Source organism: Chenopodium album, chromosome 10, assembly GCF_948465745.1.
Source record: "Chenopodium album chromosome 10, dcCheAlbu1.1, whole genome shotgun sequence".
NCBI lineage: Eukaryota > Viridiplantae > Streptophyta > Magnoliopsida > Caryophyllales > Amaranthaceae > Chenopodium > Chenopodium album.
The window spans coordinates 2,767,658-2,782,506 of record NC_137843.1 but is presented as its reverse complement, the minus strand read 5'-3'; the positions used below and the strand labels follow the sequence as shown (position 1 = coordinate 2,782,506).

The window sequence follows — 14,849 nt, the reverse complement described above, 5'->3', positions numbered from 1 at the left end:
AAATTATGTGGTCAAAATTTCAGAATACTTGCATGAAACTATAATCCTAGGTCCTAACTACATAGTTAAAATACAAGGGGCCTTTACACTGTTGTACACATTCTACACGCTAATGGACTGCTACAAAATAACAGAAACAGGAGGCAATCAAAAGACTACTTAACTGGTTACAGTAAGTCGGACAGTTCAATCAACAAGGAAGCTTCATGCCTTCGGTCTCAGCTTCCGGGCTCACTCTATAAATCAACATTATGTACACTATCACTTGTTAGCTGATAACAACCGTTCAATAGTCAAGTTGAAGGAATTTCACATAAGCTGTCCCATTGAGGGTCTTATTGACATCATCCCAATTCTTGATATGCTCTCTCAGATGACCTTTGTGTATCTTTACTTGCCGGCTTGTTAGGTTCATATGTGGTATCCCAAGAAAGTCCTGAACGTCCACTAGTTTCTGCAAAAGATGAAGTAAAAAGAACACTTCAGAAGCGGCAAAGCATAAAAGTGAGAAATTACACAGTAAACCTCAAGTTTTACCAATTACATATCGTACCATTCGTACTCAAAAAGACTAATTGTAAACTCTTTTCACATGGTACCCTCAAGATTTGCAGTAAGAATGATCATATGACATTAGGTTGAAATAATCAACTTAATATTACCATCCACCCTATACCCAAGAGCACCTTGCCATCACCTGTTTACCATTTGATCGTCCGTGTATCAGTTAATTTAGCTTATGGCAGTTTTGACCATTGTACTGACTACTGAAAAGGTGAAGACATTAAGATCCAGCCATATGATCCTCTTAGAAGATATTGTAATTCATGACAGCAAGTCCTTAAGTCACTCCCATTGCAAACGAGGAAGGTACCTGTTATGCCTTATTATCCAACAGGCAAGCTAACAGTGATGAATGATAATGTCCATTGCAACTAAGTTGTTTTACCTTCTTCACAAGGAAATTCATTGATTAATGATGGTCACAAGTGTATAAGATGGGAACCACAAAAACCAATAAAATTTGACTTTGATGATACAAGCATTTTATGTCAAGGTTTTTCCTGATTCTCAATTGCAACAAAAAAAAAAAAAAAATGGGGGTGTGTGTGCGTGTGTCGGGGGGGGGGGGGGGGGGGACCACAAAAACCAACAAAATGCTAACACTGTGAACTTCATAATTATTGCATTCATTTGAATTCTTGTTACACAGAAAACACTCGGTTTAGTTCTTACAGTGTGGTTCTTGATAAGATCTTCGTAATATAGAGTAATATGCCTAGTGCTGTTGAAGTTGGCTAAAGCCTGGGCCATTGTGAACTCTGCTTCCTTCAGAGCAGATAATAGTGATGTTGAATTGATGAGAGGTTTGTATTTTGAAAGAGTCTCAGCCTACAAAATTATCAGCTGCAGCAGATAAGCTTTACATAACTCGGACAAACGGAAAAAAAAGAAGGATCAAGGTTCATACCTCTTCTGGAGAATGCACATGAGACTTGTGGGTTCCATTTAATATCTTAGCATAGCGGTCAAAGGAATTTGCAAGTACTGAAATATACCGGCGCAGTAGATTTCTTCGGAAGAGAAATACAGCAGACACACCTCTTCTGTTAAAATATTCAACTATCTCTTCTGGATAATCCATCAGCCCCTGTAAATTTAGAGCTGAAAATCTGAGTCAGTATGAACTAACCAATATCTATTTGATGAAAATCAAATCACCAAAAAGCATCATAGCTACAGATGGGCCAATATTTTCCAATTAGACAATGCAAAAGAAAGATAGGCAACAATTAACAAAATGCTTCAGCTACCATTACAAACACCAGTACACCACCACCATTTAGGCATCTCAAGATGGGAGTAAATTATGCACAATTATTCTAGTAAGCAAGTACACATTGGGTTCATTCGCTTGGTAGGTACATCTTAAACTAACTACTGCAAAAGTGAGAGTGAAAACATCCGCAAATGCTTAAAACAATATCTTGGCATCAAGCCCATGGAGATGAAAACAATATCTTGACAAGGACACAAGAATACAAGACCTATCACTTTTTTTACAAAAATGAGTTGAGATTCATATGAATTGATGTTTCTTTCTCAAAGTTTCAGTAGTTACATGAAAGAAAGGATGCATTATCTTCATATAAAAACAATTCAATCAGCCATATTGATGATTTCATGCATTATCTGGAGGCATATTGATATTGATGACTTCATGCATTATCATCATATAAAAACGATTCAATCAGCCATATTCATGACTTCATGAGTATTGAATGATCTTCATTAGTACAAGTTAATCAGTTACATATGCCACCAGATCTGCAGCCCACCATCTTTCATTCTTTCCAATGAATCTCTCTTTTTCTCATCAAGCTTAGAGCTCTAAAGATCTTTTACATAATTTAATCCATTAAATGCAACAATATGCGAGAATGCACAAAAGCATCTCGACCTGCAATTTGTCAATATGCAGATTTCCGCATTCCAAGTGGATTAACAGCTCATTTGACAGACATTGATATTCGACTGTAATGAATTTATATACAAATCTGTCAAGATAGTCTCAAGTCAATGTTCATGATAATGCTTGTCCATCCAAACATGTATGTTTCATAATAAATTCTTATTGCACTCAATACCACCACACTAAAGTGGTAATGGATTGTATTGAGAATATATGAAGAATAACATAACATTGAAGCTGGACAAGCATTGCCATGGACATTGGCATGAAACTTCCTTCACAAAATTCAAAATAAATTTATTACCATTACCAACATTCATCACAAGTTCACAACCTACCAAACAAGCCGTAAGCTTACTTGTTCTACATCCATTAGTACAATAAATTCTCAAATTCCATCAATATTCTTCTCTTAAACTTGTGCCAGCTGTATCTGATACCCATCAGAATTCAGAAACCCACTGTCATATGAAATAGCCTAGCAGGGGAGTGTTATGTTTCATTACACATGACATATCACGAACTAAGCTCCTCTCAAAGAACTAAGCCTGTGCCTCTTAGTCATTGCAGACTGGCAATGAAACTGTATCCAATAAACTGTTGACCAGCTTAATAGTTGTGGTTTACTGAGAAGCCCTACACCTTGTTCTTCTGTTCTCAACCTGAAATGCAGCCGACAACTGCCAAATTTCACTTCCCAAGTGATGGAAGCTTCACCCACAAGGGTGTTCACAGAGTACACAATACATCATGTCCATCATTCTCTCCCTCCTTCCTCCCACTGTTTTACTCTGTCTTTCCATCTTTCGATCCATATTTTTAGCTGAGCACTTTACTTGTTTCGTTACATAAACAAATTTGTAAAATGGTAATTGACAACTCAATCCCTGACTTGGTTGATTAGGTGATGAAACCGGTTTGTAGATGATATATGTGAAATTTTTTTGTTCATTCTTTCTCAAGGTGTTTTTAGAAGTAGTGTACTTACCAAAATCATTTACCAACATTTAGCCTACACTACAATTCAGGAAAACAGGAAGTGTTTCTGATGCTGCTTAAGACTACTGATTCTAGAACCTTAACCCCATGGAATCATTGCATAGGATAACTAGATCTTCACATGTTACAGTCTGACTTAGCTGCAAGATCAATGGCCAAATTGGCACTTTTGTAGCCCAAAATTTCAAATGTAATAATTTAAAATGTCCAACTTACAAAATTAACTTGAAGTTCTAAAGATACAAGTCATACTATTGTAACCTTTTAATGGCAAGCACTTAGCTTCATGACCGCAACATAGTATGAAAGAATATATGTAACTGACATTAGGCCATCAACAAAACACAATAGAAATCAGAATCATTTACCTGATTCAACATCCACTTGAAGCCAACAGCAGCTGAGCATTCATTCTTGGAAGCACTATTGAACCAATCTAAATTGTAAACCTTATCAAGAGTCCGAATAATAGAGGAGATATTGTCTCTCCTTTCCTTATTAGAGAATAGCTCACCATTGGAAGTGAAATTCATATGACTATTTAACAACGTCTCAAACCATCCACTCCCTGATCTCTGCATTGTTATTATCACAAAGAACCGGACTGGATTCCGGGCACATTCAGCCCTAAAACACAAGAAAATCAACAATCACAATCCAATTCAAACACACACAAAAACGATTATCGACTTAAGGTAACACTGCATTACCTGCTAAAGGTTTCGGGCTGTGGGTAATGCAGATATGGATAATCTAAATGGTTGGCCTCACAACTAATGCCCAGTCTCTCAATAACTTCAATACTAGACTTGGTTTGGGTGTTTATCTGCTTCAGACAGACTGAACATATATATACTCCACATACTGTAGCAATCACTAGCATTATCATCCTTACTATCAGAGAAGACATCTTTGAAGGCCGAAGAACAAAAGTATCCTGCATGACAAAAAATGCAGATTAAATATCACTAAAGAAGACATCAACTGTGAATTACAATTTACACTGATTAGCAACACAAAATTAAAAATACATTTAACCGGATAGCGCGTAAATTACATAAGAACATGTAATAACAAATGCAAACTAGTCAATTAGGATGACAATGTGGTTCTAATTTACAAACCAAACAACAATTTCACCTAACACAATCCACCAAAATTAAGCTCAAAAACATAAAATTCCATGATTAAAAAGGAACTAATTACATTATACTCAATAGCAATAACAGTACAAATGATTTTAAAAAAAAATAAGAAAAAAATATTTACAAAACTTTATTATTAACTCATTACTTCTAAACCACATTCGTTACAAGAGAAAAGCATATCCCATCAATCACTCTTGTTTTCTTCCCCATTTTCTCTACATCTCTTGACAAATTAACTACTCACCAACTTTTTAGCAGCTAATTACAAGCCTTAAAACTCATACCTTACTAAAAATAGAATCTTGTTTGCTGATGATAAAGACTACCAAAAAACAACTTTTTTCCCAGCAATCCCCAAAAACCCACAATTTCTACTGCAGCATCTTATAGTCAAATTAAGGAAAATAATACCAACACTTAAGAAAATGTCAAAATCTTACAACTACCCACAAGATTATTTCAACATAAAATAATTCAATAAGTAAAAATAAAATAAAAAAAAACAGAAAATTAGAAATTAAAGATGGAGCATACCTTATAGAAAGAACGCAAATCTCCCACCATTTTTCTCCAACAAAAAATCAAAAAAAGGGAATGGTATAAAACAAACCCAGATTTCAAATTGTTTTAAACTTATTAATAATAATGAAAGATTAAGAGGGTTAATGATGATTAAGTTAAAGCTGTAACGAAGTAGAGAAGGGATTAACGGGAAGAAAGTTCTGGCATTTTTTTTGTTTAAGAGTGCAGCAGAGTCCTGAGTCTGTTGACCCCTCCACCACCACCCCGCTTTTTTCAAGGAAATTTGGGTTTTTTAAAAAAAATGTTTTTGTTTGCTACCAACTTTTATTTATTTAATTTTTTTTTTTTTTTTTTTTTTTTTGGGGAGAAAACATTTGTGCACTCATGTTTCAGAAATTAGACGTGGCAATTGCAAATTTGCAATCGTTGTCGTCGAGGTGAATGAGTCTGTGTTTTTGACCGTTTACTTTTTTTTTGTTTAAGAAATTAAGAGTACTCTAATTTTTTTTTTTAAGGTAAAAAGAATTGTCAATTGTTTGGGAGCTCTTAAAGTCAACTCGGCCTCAATTAATGTAAACATTGTTATATATACCCGAGTGTAAGGTACATCCAAGTATATTTTGCTCATTTGATATTATTTTTTGGATTTTTTTGTAAATTACTATCCCAAAATGTACCATGTATTGAAATAACCATCCATATTTTTCTAACTAAAAAAAAAAAAAAAAAAAACCACCCATATTTTTTGAAATTAAAAATAACCACTCATATTTTACAAAACATGTAGGTTTTGCCACCAGACCTATACTCCAACCAGCTTTCCGAGCATGGACCCCACATAACGGCTGTTTATTGATTTTTATAAAAGTTGTTTCTCGATTTATTTTCTCCCTTGTTTCACAAACTAATCCCAAACTTAAAATTCTACATTTTTTCCACAAATTCTACCAATTTTTACACCAAGTTTTGCAAATTGACAAGCGAATCCTTTGAAGAACGCACTTAAATTTTTTTACACCAATTTGTACAGCAAGGTAATTAAATAACGCACTTAATTTTTATTTTTATTTGGTTATTTTGCAATGTTTTATGAAGTAGAATTCAAGTTATATGATATTTGTTATTTGTAATGTGTTTTATTAGGAATTTAATGATGTAATCGTTGTTTGATTCATTCAATTTGACTTGAATTGGAAATTAGGGTTCTTCATAATGAAATTGTGGGGCATATGTTCGAAAAATTGGCCGGAATATAGGTTGGGGTGGTAAAACCTACAAGTTTGTAAAATATGGGTGGTTTTTTTTTAATTTCAACAAAAATGAGTGGTTATTTCAACACATGGTACATTTTAGGGTGGTAATTTACAAAAAATCCTTATTTTTTTTGTTCATTTTAAAATCTAAAATGAATAAAATTATACGTACCTCTATGTGCACCCGAATGTTTATAAAAGGTTGTCGAATTAATGGATTAGATACTTTAATATAATGTGCATTAGATAAGTAATAGGTAATGTTTCGGGTGAAACAATGGGACCTTGCCGAAGGTCCTAAGAAGTAGTGAAGACTGGGCTCGGTCCAAGTGATGTTGGGCCGAGGATTTCCTGCACAGCAAACACACGTAAACTAGCCTCGGGGGGTGTTGCCGAGGAAGGCCCCTCCGATGCTAAAGTTAGTACAATGCGTGGAGAAAGAAAGCTATGCAAGAGAATTAATTGCTTGAGGCTTTATGTCCATGAATGTAAAATGGTGGAATTGATGGCTTTTATACCTTTGCACATATTGGAAGAGGGGGCCTAAGCCCAATTGACTTGCCACGTTTGACTTACCTTGACTTTAGCACATATGGAGAGTTGAACCTTGACCTTGGGCTTTTAATTGGATCATTTATGGACTGGGCCCAATTAGACTAAATTGGACCCAAACAACTTGCCCCCCAGACCCGATTTAGAAGGATGACGGGTCGGGTTTAATTAATCCAGAAAAAAGGAGGGAAGTAAATGATTTAATTAATCCAAAAAATTTGAATTTAAACCGCAATTAATGAAGTAACTGCCGTTGAACGGATAATTGAGGAAGTTGGACGGATAATGGGTAGTTAATTAGAAGGGAATGTGTTTAACGGTTACTTAATGAGGGATTTAAGAGAAAATTAAAGCGCGGACTCCCAAAATTCCCATTTCTAGAAATAAAACGAACGGGGCGCACTAATTCTCCTCATTTCTTCACAAACACGAACTCAAACTCGCGAAAAACCCCAAAACCCGCATCAAAACTTCACTGATTCCCCGAGAATTGAGCTTTGAAACTGAAATTCGTCTCTCCGAACTTGTAGATCGACAAATTCCGCCTCAGATTAAGGTAATTTTCCTTGATTTTTGTTTGATTTTCTTAAAATTTGAACACATCCCCCTTTTCTCGACTTTTCTCTTCGAAAATCTGACAATGGTGAGAGGTGGATCATGCCAGCCACGGCGAGCGCGACAAATTCCGGATCCGAGGGACCGGATTGAGACATGGAATGGGGAAAGGGCAAGACCTGACCCTGCTGAGGGGATTAGAGCAACCCCGATTTCTTCGGCGCCTCCTGAGGGAACAGAGGAGCCGAACGTCGCTGGGCAGGATGAAGAAGTCCCTGCCATGCTTTGGGATATACTCCCCGGCTTTGAGGAGTGGGAGAACCCCGAAGTGATCTCGGCGATGATGAGGAACAGGCCTTACTTTTGGTGGGTTAGGCACACCGAAGTGTATCGGTTCGCCGAGCAAATTGAGTTGCACTACGGCATTCTTGAAGCCGATGGGTACTAGTGCCGAATGCCTACGGCATCAGACAGGATTCATCGTCCACCCCCTGGGTATGTGGGGGTGTACACAAGGCAGCTTCAGTACGAGCTGCGTTTTCCTTTGGACGAGTTCGTCAGAGATCTTCTGATTCACTACAGGATTTCTCTATGCCAATTGACCTTTGTCAGCATTCGAAGGGTGATGGCTTACTTATGGGTTTGTAAGTTCTTCAGATACACGCCGAACCTGCACTGCTTTAAAAAGCTTCATCGGCTGGTGCCGAATACTCAAAGCAGGTATGGCGAGCATGGTGCTGGGTGGTATTGGATCGAGTCCCACCCCCAGTACCTAACAATGTGGCCGAATGACTCTTCAGACAACGACTGGAGAGGGCAATGAATTTGGGTTAGGGCACCCACAGATCTAGGCCACCCCTTCGTCTTCAGCGCTCCTCGATATCTCTCCGAGCCTGACCCAGACATGTCGAGTCTAGGCCCTTTGGAAAATGATGGCCAAAGAGACTTTCATCCCAATCAGGCTAACATCTTCGGGAAGAGGGATAACCCTGGAGGGGTCGGTCGAATGAGATTTGTCTCGGAGACTTGGCTCCCGGACAACCATTATGTCTTCCAAGAGAATATGCTTGCTGCTGTCGGCCTCAGCCGAAAGTTTAGAGACGGTAAGATCCTTTGGCTGGGGCCGAGGCCTTCTCCTTTCTCTTTTTCTGTTTTTTGATTTGTACTTTTTCTTTGGAGTTGTCCAGCATTTTTATTTTGTTGAACTAACTTCTGCTCATTTGGGTGTTCAGAGCTGAACGAGGCCACCGCAAGAGTCAACTACAGGCGTCTCAGCGTCAACGTTGAGAGGACCATCACCAACTCGGTTCCTCCCATCGCTGATCCGAAAGACAGGGAGGCGCACCTGGACCATTCTCATCTCCAGATTGAGGCTGCTGCCCTCTATCAGAGGCAGAAACCCTGGTGGAAGAAGCGCGACCCTTGGTATCGCTTACTTCCTGAAGAGGAGGAGGCTGCTCGGACAGCTGAAGAGGTTGCCCGCGCCATCGAATCCTGCGAAGGAGGTGAGGGGACCTTCAAAGCGGCTGAAGACAAAGCAGCTGCCAGAGCCGAGGCAGAAGACGAGGCCTTGGTAAGTTTTTTTTTTTTTTTTTTTTTTATTTTTTTATTTTTTTATACTTTTCAGCTTCCTTTTAACTCAATCCTTTCTCGCCCCCCAATTCTGCAGCCTGGAGGAGGCAGAAGAAGAGAAGGCAAAGCTCCAGCCCGTCCCGAAGACCTTTCGGACTGTGAATCTTTGGACTCAGAGGACATGGACGATCAGCCTTTCGTCCGTCGAAAGAGAAGAAGGACGGGTCCCGCTGTAGTGGGTCCCGGGGACTTCGAGCTGAGGCCTATGCCGGGGGTTGTTATTAGGGACCCTACCCCTGGCCGAGGCGGGGCTCAAGGTGTAAGAAGCTCAAGGGTTCCTCCACCCCCAGTTCAGCCACCACCGAGAGTCCCATCTCCACCAAAAACTCCCCCTCCAGAAACACGAGAGATGGAGGTGGATCAAAGGACTCCTGAGCCGAAGGAGGCGGTTCAGGGGGAGGTGCTGAATCAGGAGAGCGCTTCCGAGCTCTCCACTGAGAAGGAGCCAGCTACTACAGGGGTAGCTAAAGAGACAGTGGCAACCAAGAACATAACAAATGCTGCCACTGCTGAAGAATTTGCTGCGGAGATTCAGCAGGTTGCTGACGCTCTTCTGACGCAGCCAGAGGAACACCCAGTGGTTGAAACAGTCAACCTGGAAGAATCTGCTGAAGAGACGGAGGACCAGAATGCTGAGGTGCCTTCGTCTTCAATTCCCTCATTTCAGACATTCAGGTCTAAAGAAATGGGGTTCTCGGCCCCCCGCATCTCAATTCCCGAGCACATCTGGGACATCATTTGGGGCCAGAACAGAGAGGGAGCTGCTGCCTACTTCGGTAATTTTGCCGGCATGTCTGAAGTAGACAGAGAAAGGTTGTGGTCGTTAAAGGCCACTGCTGGGATGGGGGAATCCAGCAAAAGGGTTCCTGACCCTGCTAGATCCAACCAACTGCTGATGATGCAGGTAAATTCTTTTGTTTTGCCTTTACTTTCTTCTCTCTTCTCTATTTTATTATATATACATTTTTTTTACTGACTTGTGCCTCTGTTTCCAGTTTGTGCACAATCAGACTCTCACTGTAGAGCTGATAGATGATCTCCAGGACAAGCTGGAGATTGCTCAGGATGAAGCATCCTTAGCCGAGGAGAAGGTGAAGGTTGCTGAAGAGAGGCAGGCTGAAACTCAGAAATATGATGAACAGGCTGTTGAGGCCCTCAAAAATTTCTGCGATGCTATGCAGAATGAGATCTTCCCCACCCTTCTTGAAGGGGAGCAGCTGATCAATGAGTATGGGGCCGTTAACATTCCCAGCTTCAGGGCGGCTGTTGAGCGCCGAATTTCTGAGGAGGTTAACAACAGAGCTGCCCTTCAGATTCAAGAGTTGCAGTCAAGGGTTGAGGTCTTTGAGGCTAAAGAAAATAATGCCGAAGAGGCAATGCAAGCCAAGGACGCTCAGATTTCTCAGGCTAACACTACTACTGAATATCAAAGCCTGAGAATTGAAGATTTGGAGTTCAGCTGAAGGCCAAGGTTGAAGAGCTGTCTCAAGCAGAGACTACTATTGGCTTAATTCAGAACCAACTGAACAACACCAACGCTGCTGCAAGCTGAGTTCAGCTGGATTTGGACGAAGCCAAACAAAAGTTGGTCGATCAGCAAGCCGCTTCTCAGCAAGCCCTTGAAGGTGTCCAGAAGCAGCTCGCTGATGCTGAGGGGCTGTTGGCCGTGAGGAAGTACACTGAAGATCAGTATGCCACGACCTTCCACCAAGGGTACTAAGTGGCCCGAAGATTGGCTCTTCATCTGGCGCCTGAGCTAGACTTTTATCAGTGCGAGCTTTGGGCTGAAGATCCAAAGCATCCTCATATGCTGTTTGCCAGTCAGGCTGAAGTGGACTTGGAGAATCGTCTCCAAGCTGAGGATCTTGAGGCTGCTGAGGCTGAAGAAGCCGAGAACCAAGAGAGAGAAGCCCAAGCTCAGACTCAGCCTGCACATTCAACAGCTGGAACTGAAGCCAGCACAGAGCCCAGCGCCACTGAGAAGCGTGATCCTTCAGCTGAATCCTAGGGACTTGGGCAGTCGTCTTCAGAATCTTGCGGATCAACTTGTGCTTAATTTCTGACTTGCCGCTTCTGAATTTTTTCCTTTGTTTTGCTTCAGCTTGCCTTGATGTACAAATTGTTAGTTTTTGAATTTGTACGTACTTCGGCAGCTGTAATTTTCCGCTTGTGGGCGGCTGCCGATGTTTTACTTTATGTTTTAGAACACTCGAACTTGTAGCTCGTTTTCCGAGCACTTTTCTCATTTATCCAATGCTTTTTCTCCAATTTCTTTGCCTTAATTTGCGTGCTTGTTTTTCTGAATTTTGAAATTTTTCGCAAAATTTGCTAAGTACAAAGCTTTCGGCTTGAAGATTAGCTGAAGACAGTCTGCACTTGTAGTGCCTCTTGCCCCCCCAGAAATCTGAAGACTTTGTCTTTGGATTTCTAAGTTGGGTTTTGTTTTCTTTTGCTTTCAGACGAAGCTAAGTAAAAATTTATAACAGTTTTGCTATTTATTCTTGGTTTCCTGTCTATCTGAAAGAATGGATATCTGAAACACAAGGCCAACTTAAGGCAATGTTTCAGATAATGGCCCTCTGCGACACAAAGCTCAGCTAAGGCAATATCCCAGATTTGTCCATGGACTCATTGTCTTGGAGAACAAGTCTTGCTGAAGTTTTCACTTCAGCTGAAAGACCAGAGTTCTTTAAAAGACGAGTTTGTCAGCAATCTGAAACCCGGTGCCCTGAAGGCGAAGGTTTCAGACAAGGCTAAATAAAAACCCTTAAAGAGTAGATAGAATAAGGAAAAATTGAAAAAACAAAAAATTTGCAAATATTTATAGAAATGGTGGCTCTGAGGCCTTTCATTAATAACTCAAAATGTACTTACAAATATTGCTCTGCCCCGAAGGGTTTACACAAGATATTTCTTAAGTACATCAGCATTCTAGTGATTTTTCAGCTCAGTTCCATCTAACTGCCGAAGTCGGTATGTCCCTAACTGAAGCTCATCATAAATTTCATAAGGTCCCTCCCAAGCAGCTGAGAGTTTCCCATGGATTCGACTTTTCTGAACTGCAACAGCATTCCGAAGGACGAGGTCTCCAATTTTGAGAGGCCTCGCATGGACTCTTCGGTTGTAAAACTTGCCGATTCTCTGCTTGTAAACAGCCATCCTATCTCGAGCCGAGTCTCTTACTTCGTCAAGGAAATCAAGAGATTCCTTCATAAGCTGCTCATTCTCAGCCGAGAAGTGGTGCACTCGTAAACTTTCAGAGCCGATTTCTACCGGAAGAACTGCTTCGGCACCATACACCAACTCAAAAGGTGAATAGCCCGTTGCCTCTTTTTCGGTCGTCCGAAGTGACCAGAGAGTTCCTGGGAGTTCCTCTATCCACTTGGACTTTTGATCTTCAACCCTTTTCTTCAAAGCATTGAGGATTTTTTTATTTGCAACTTCGGGTTGGCCATTACTTTGTGGATGACACACTGCTGAATATGCCAACTTAATGCCGAACTGATCTGTATACCGCCTCAGCGGTAAATTATCAAATTGCCTCCCATGATCGAAGACAAAAACCTTCGGAATACCGAAGCGAGTAATGATGTTCTGCTAGATAAATTTTCTGACAGTTTGCTCTGTGATATTCGAAGCTGCTTCAGCCTCAATCCATTTGCTGAAATAGTCGATACCGACTATCAACCATCTTTTTTGGTACGGTGCATCTAGAAAGGGTCCTAAAATATCCAATCCCCATTGAGCAAATGGAAGTGGATTAAGGATTGGCTAAAGGTCTCTGGCTGGCCGATGGATAACTGGCGCGAATTTTTGACATTTTTCACATTTTCTGACCAGCTCCTTAGCATCCGAGATCATGGTGGGCCAGTAATATCCAGCCCTCAGTGCCTTGTGGACTAAGGCCCTTCCCCCAATGTGGTTCCCACAGATACCGAGGTGGATCCCCCGAAGGATGTAATCTGCATCAGTTGGGCCCACACATTTCAGTAATGGGGCTGAGAAGGATTTTTTCAGAAGCTCTCCGCTGAAGACGATGAACCTTGAGCTGGTTCGCTTCAGTTTGGAGGCCAAAATTTTGTCTTCGGGAACTTCCCCCCGAAGCTTGTAAGTTAGGATGGGATCCATCCAGCTGGGTTCTGGGTCGGCGCAACACACCTCAGGTGCTTCGTCGACACTTCTTTCTTGGCGCACTTCCGCATACACAGATCTGTTCAGCTCAGTGAGAGTTGAACTGACAAGTTTGGAGAGTGCGTCGGCTTGAGCATTCTGACCCCTTGGGATCAGCTGAACTTCAAAAGTTCTCAGCTTTGCAATGACTGATTTGATCTTGGCGAGATAGGCTATCATTGAGGGCTCTTTGGCCTCGTAGCTGCCACCGATCTGATATGCAACTAGCTGAGAATCTGTCTACAGACAGACATGTTCGGCTTCCAAAGAGATGCACAGTTCTAGGCCAGCGATTGCTGCTTCATATTCAGCTTCGTTGTTCGAAGCCTTGAATGAAAATTCCAGTGCATACTCAAAGGATTTGCCTTCGGGAGAGGTTATTACTACCCCTGCCCCCGAACCACTTATGGTGGAGGATCCATCCGTAAATACAGTCCAGATTTTCTTTTCATCGTCTAGCGTCTCCTGGTACGAGCATTCGGCCAGGAAGTCCGCTAGAGCTTGAGCCTTGATGGCTGCTCTCGGCTGGTAGCTGATGCTGAACTCAGTGAGCTCAAAAGCCCACTTGGCCAACCTACCAGATTTTTCAACTTTGCCGAGAACTTTTTCTAGCGGCTGATCAGTTAAGACCACAATTTGATGGCAATCAAAATAGGGCCTCAGCTTCCGAGCAGCTACCACTACTGCAAAGGCAACTTTTTCGAGCAGAGGGTAGCGGGTCTCGGCATCCGTCAGAGTGTGGCTGACGAAGTAGATCGGTTGCTGAATTTTATTTTCTTCCCTCAGCAGCACTGCACTGATGGTGGCTGGGCTAACAACCACGTACAGGTACAAAGATTCTCCCTCTACTGGACTAGCCAGTGTTGGGAGTTGAGCCAGATGCTCCCGAAGCTGCTTGAAGGCTTCTTTTTGCTCGTCTTCCCAGACGAGCTCTTTTGTCTTTGGGAAGGGCTTTGAAGAAAGGTAACCCCTTATTCGAGGCTCTAGAGATGAATCTCGAGAGGGCTGCCATTCTTCCGGTGAGCCGCTGAACGTCCCTCTTTGTTTTTGGCTCGAGAAGATCGAGCGTTGCCTAGACTTTGGCGGGATTGGCATCAATCCCCCTTTTGCTGACCATGAAACCAAGGAATTTCCATGACTTCACACTGAAGACACACTTCTTCGGATTCAGCTTCATTTGATGTTTTCTTAAGGTGGCGAAGGTTTCGGCCAGGTCCTTAACATGGTCTTCATCTTTTTTGCTTTTGACGATTGAATCGTCAACATAGACTTCCATGTTTCGGCCTTTTTGATCGGCAAAAACCTGATCCACCAGCCTTTGATAAGTTGCCCCCGCATTTTTCAATCCGAAGGGCATCATTTTGTAATTGTACACCCCGGCGTTCGTGACGAATGCCGTCTTTGCTCGGTCGTCGGGGTGCATGAAGATCTGATGGTATCCCGAGAATGCGTCCATGAAACTAAGCAAGGCATGGCCACTTGTCGAGTCGACTAGCTGATCGATCCTGGGCAAGGGATAAAAATCCTTCGGACAAGCCTTATTTA

At 41.5% G+C, this 14,849-nt stretch overlaps 1 protein-coding gene across 1 annotated transcript; it reads right to left on the bottom strand.

Annotated features, from left to right (window-relative positions):
• Nucleotides 1-73: 73 nt before the first annotated feature.
• On the bottom strand, nucleotides 74-5,407 carry LOC145563105 (uncharacterized). The gene is made up of 6 exons (XM_081623515.1): nucleotides 5,155-5,407; nucleotides 4,183-4,409; nucleotides 3,841-4,099; nucleotides 1,472-1,651; nucleotides 1,237-1,392; nucleotides 74-454 (listed from the first exon to the last, which is right to left on the bottom strand). The coding sequence occupies exons 1-6, from the start codon at nucleotides 5,182-5,184 to the stop codon at nucleotides 287-289; spliced, it is 1,020 nt and encodes a 339-aa protein (XP_081479641.1). The 5' UTR covers nucleotides 5,185-5,407; the 3' UTR covers nucleotides 74-286.
• Nucleotides 5,408-14,849: the final 9,442 nt, after the last annotated feature.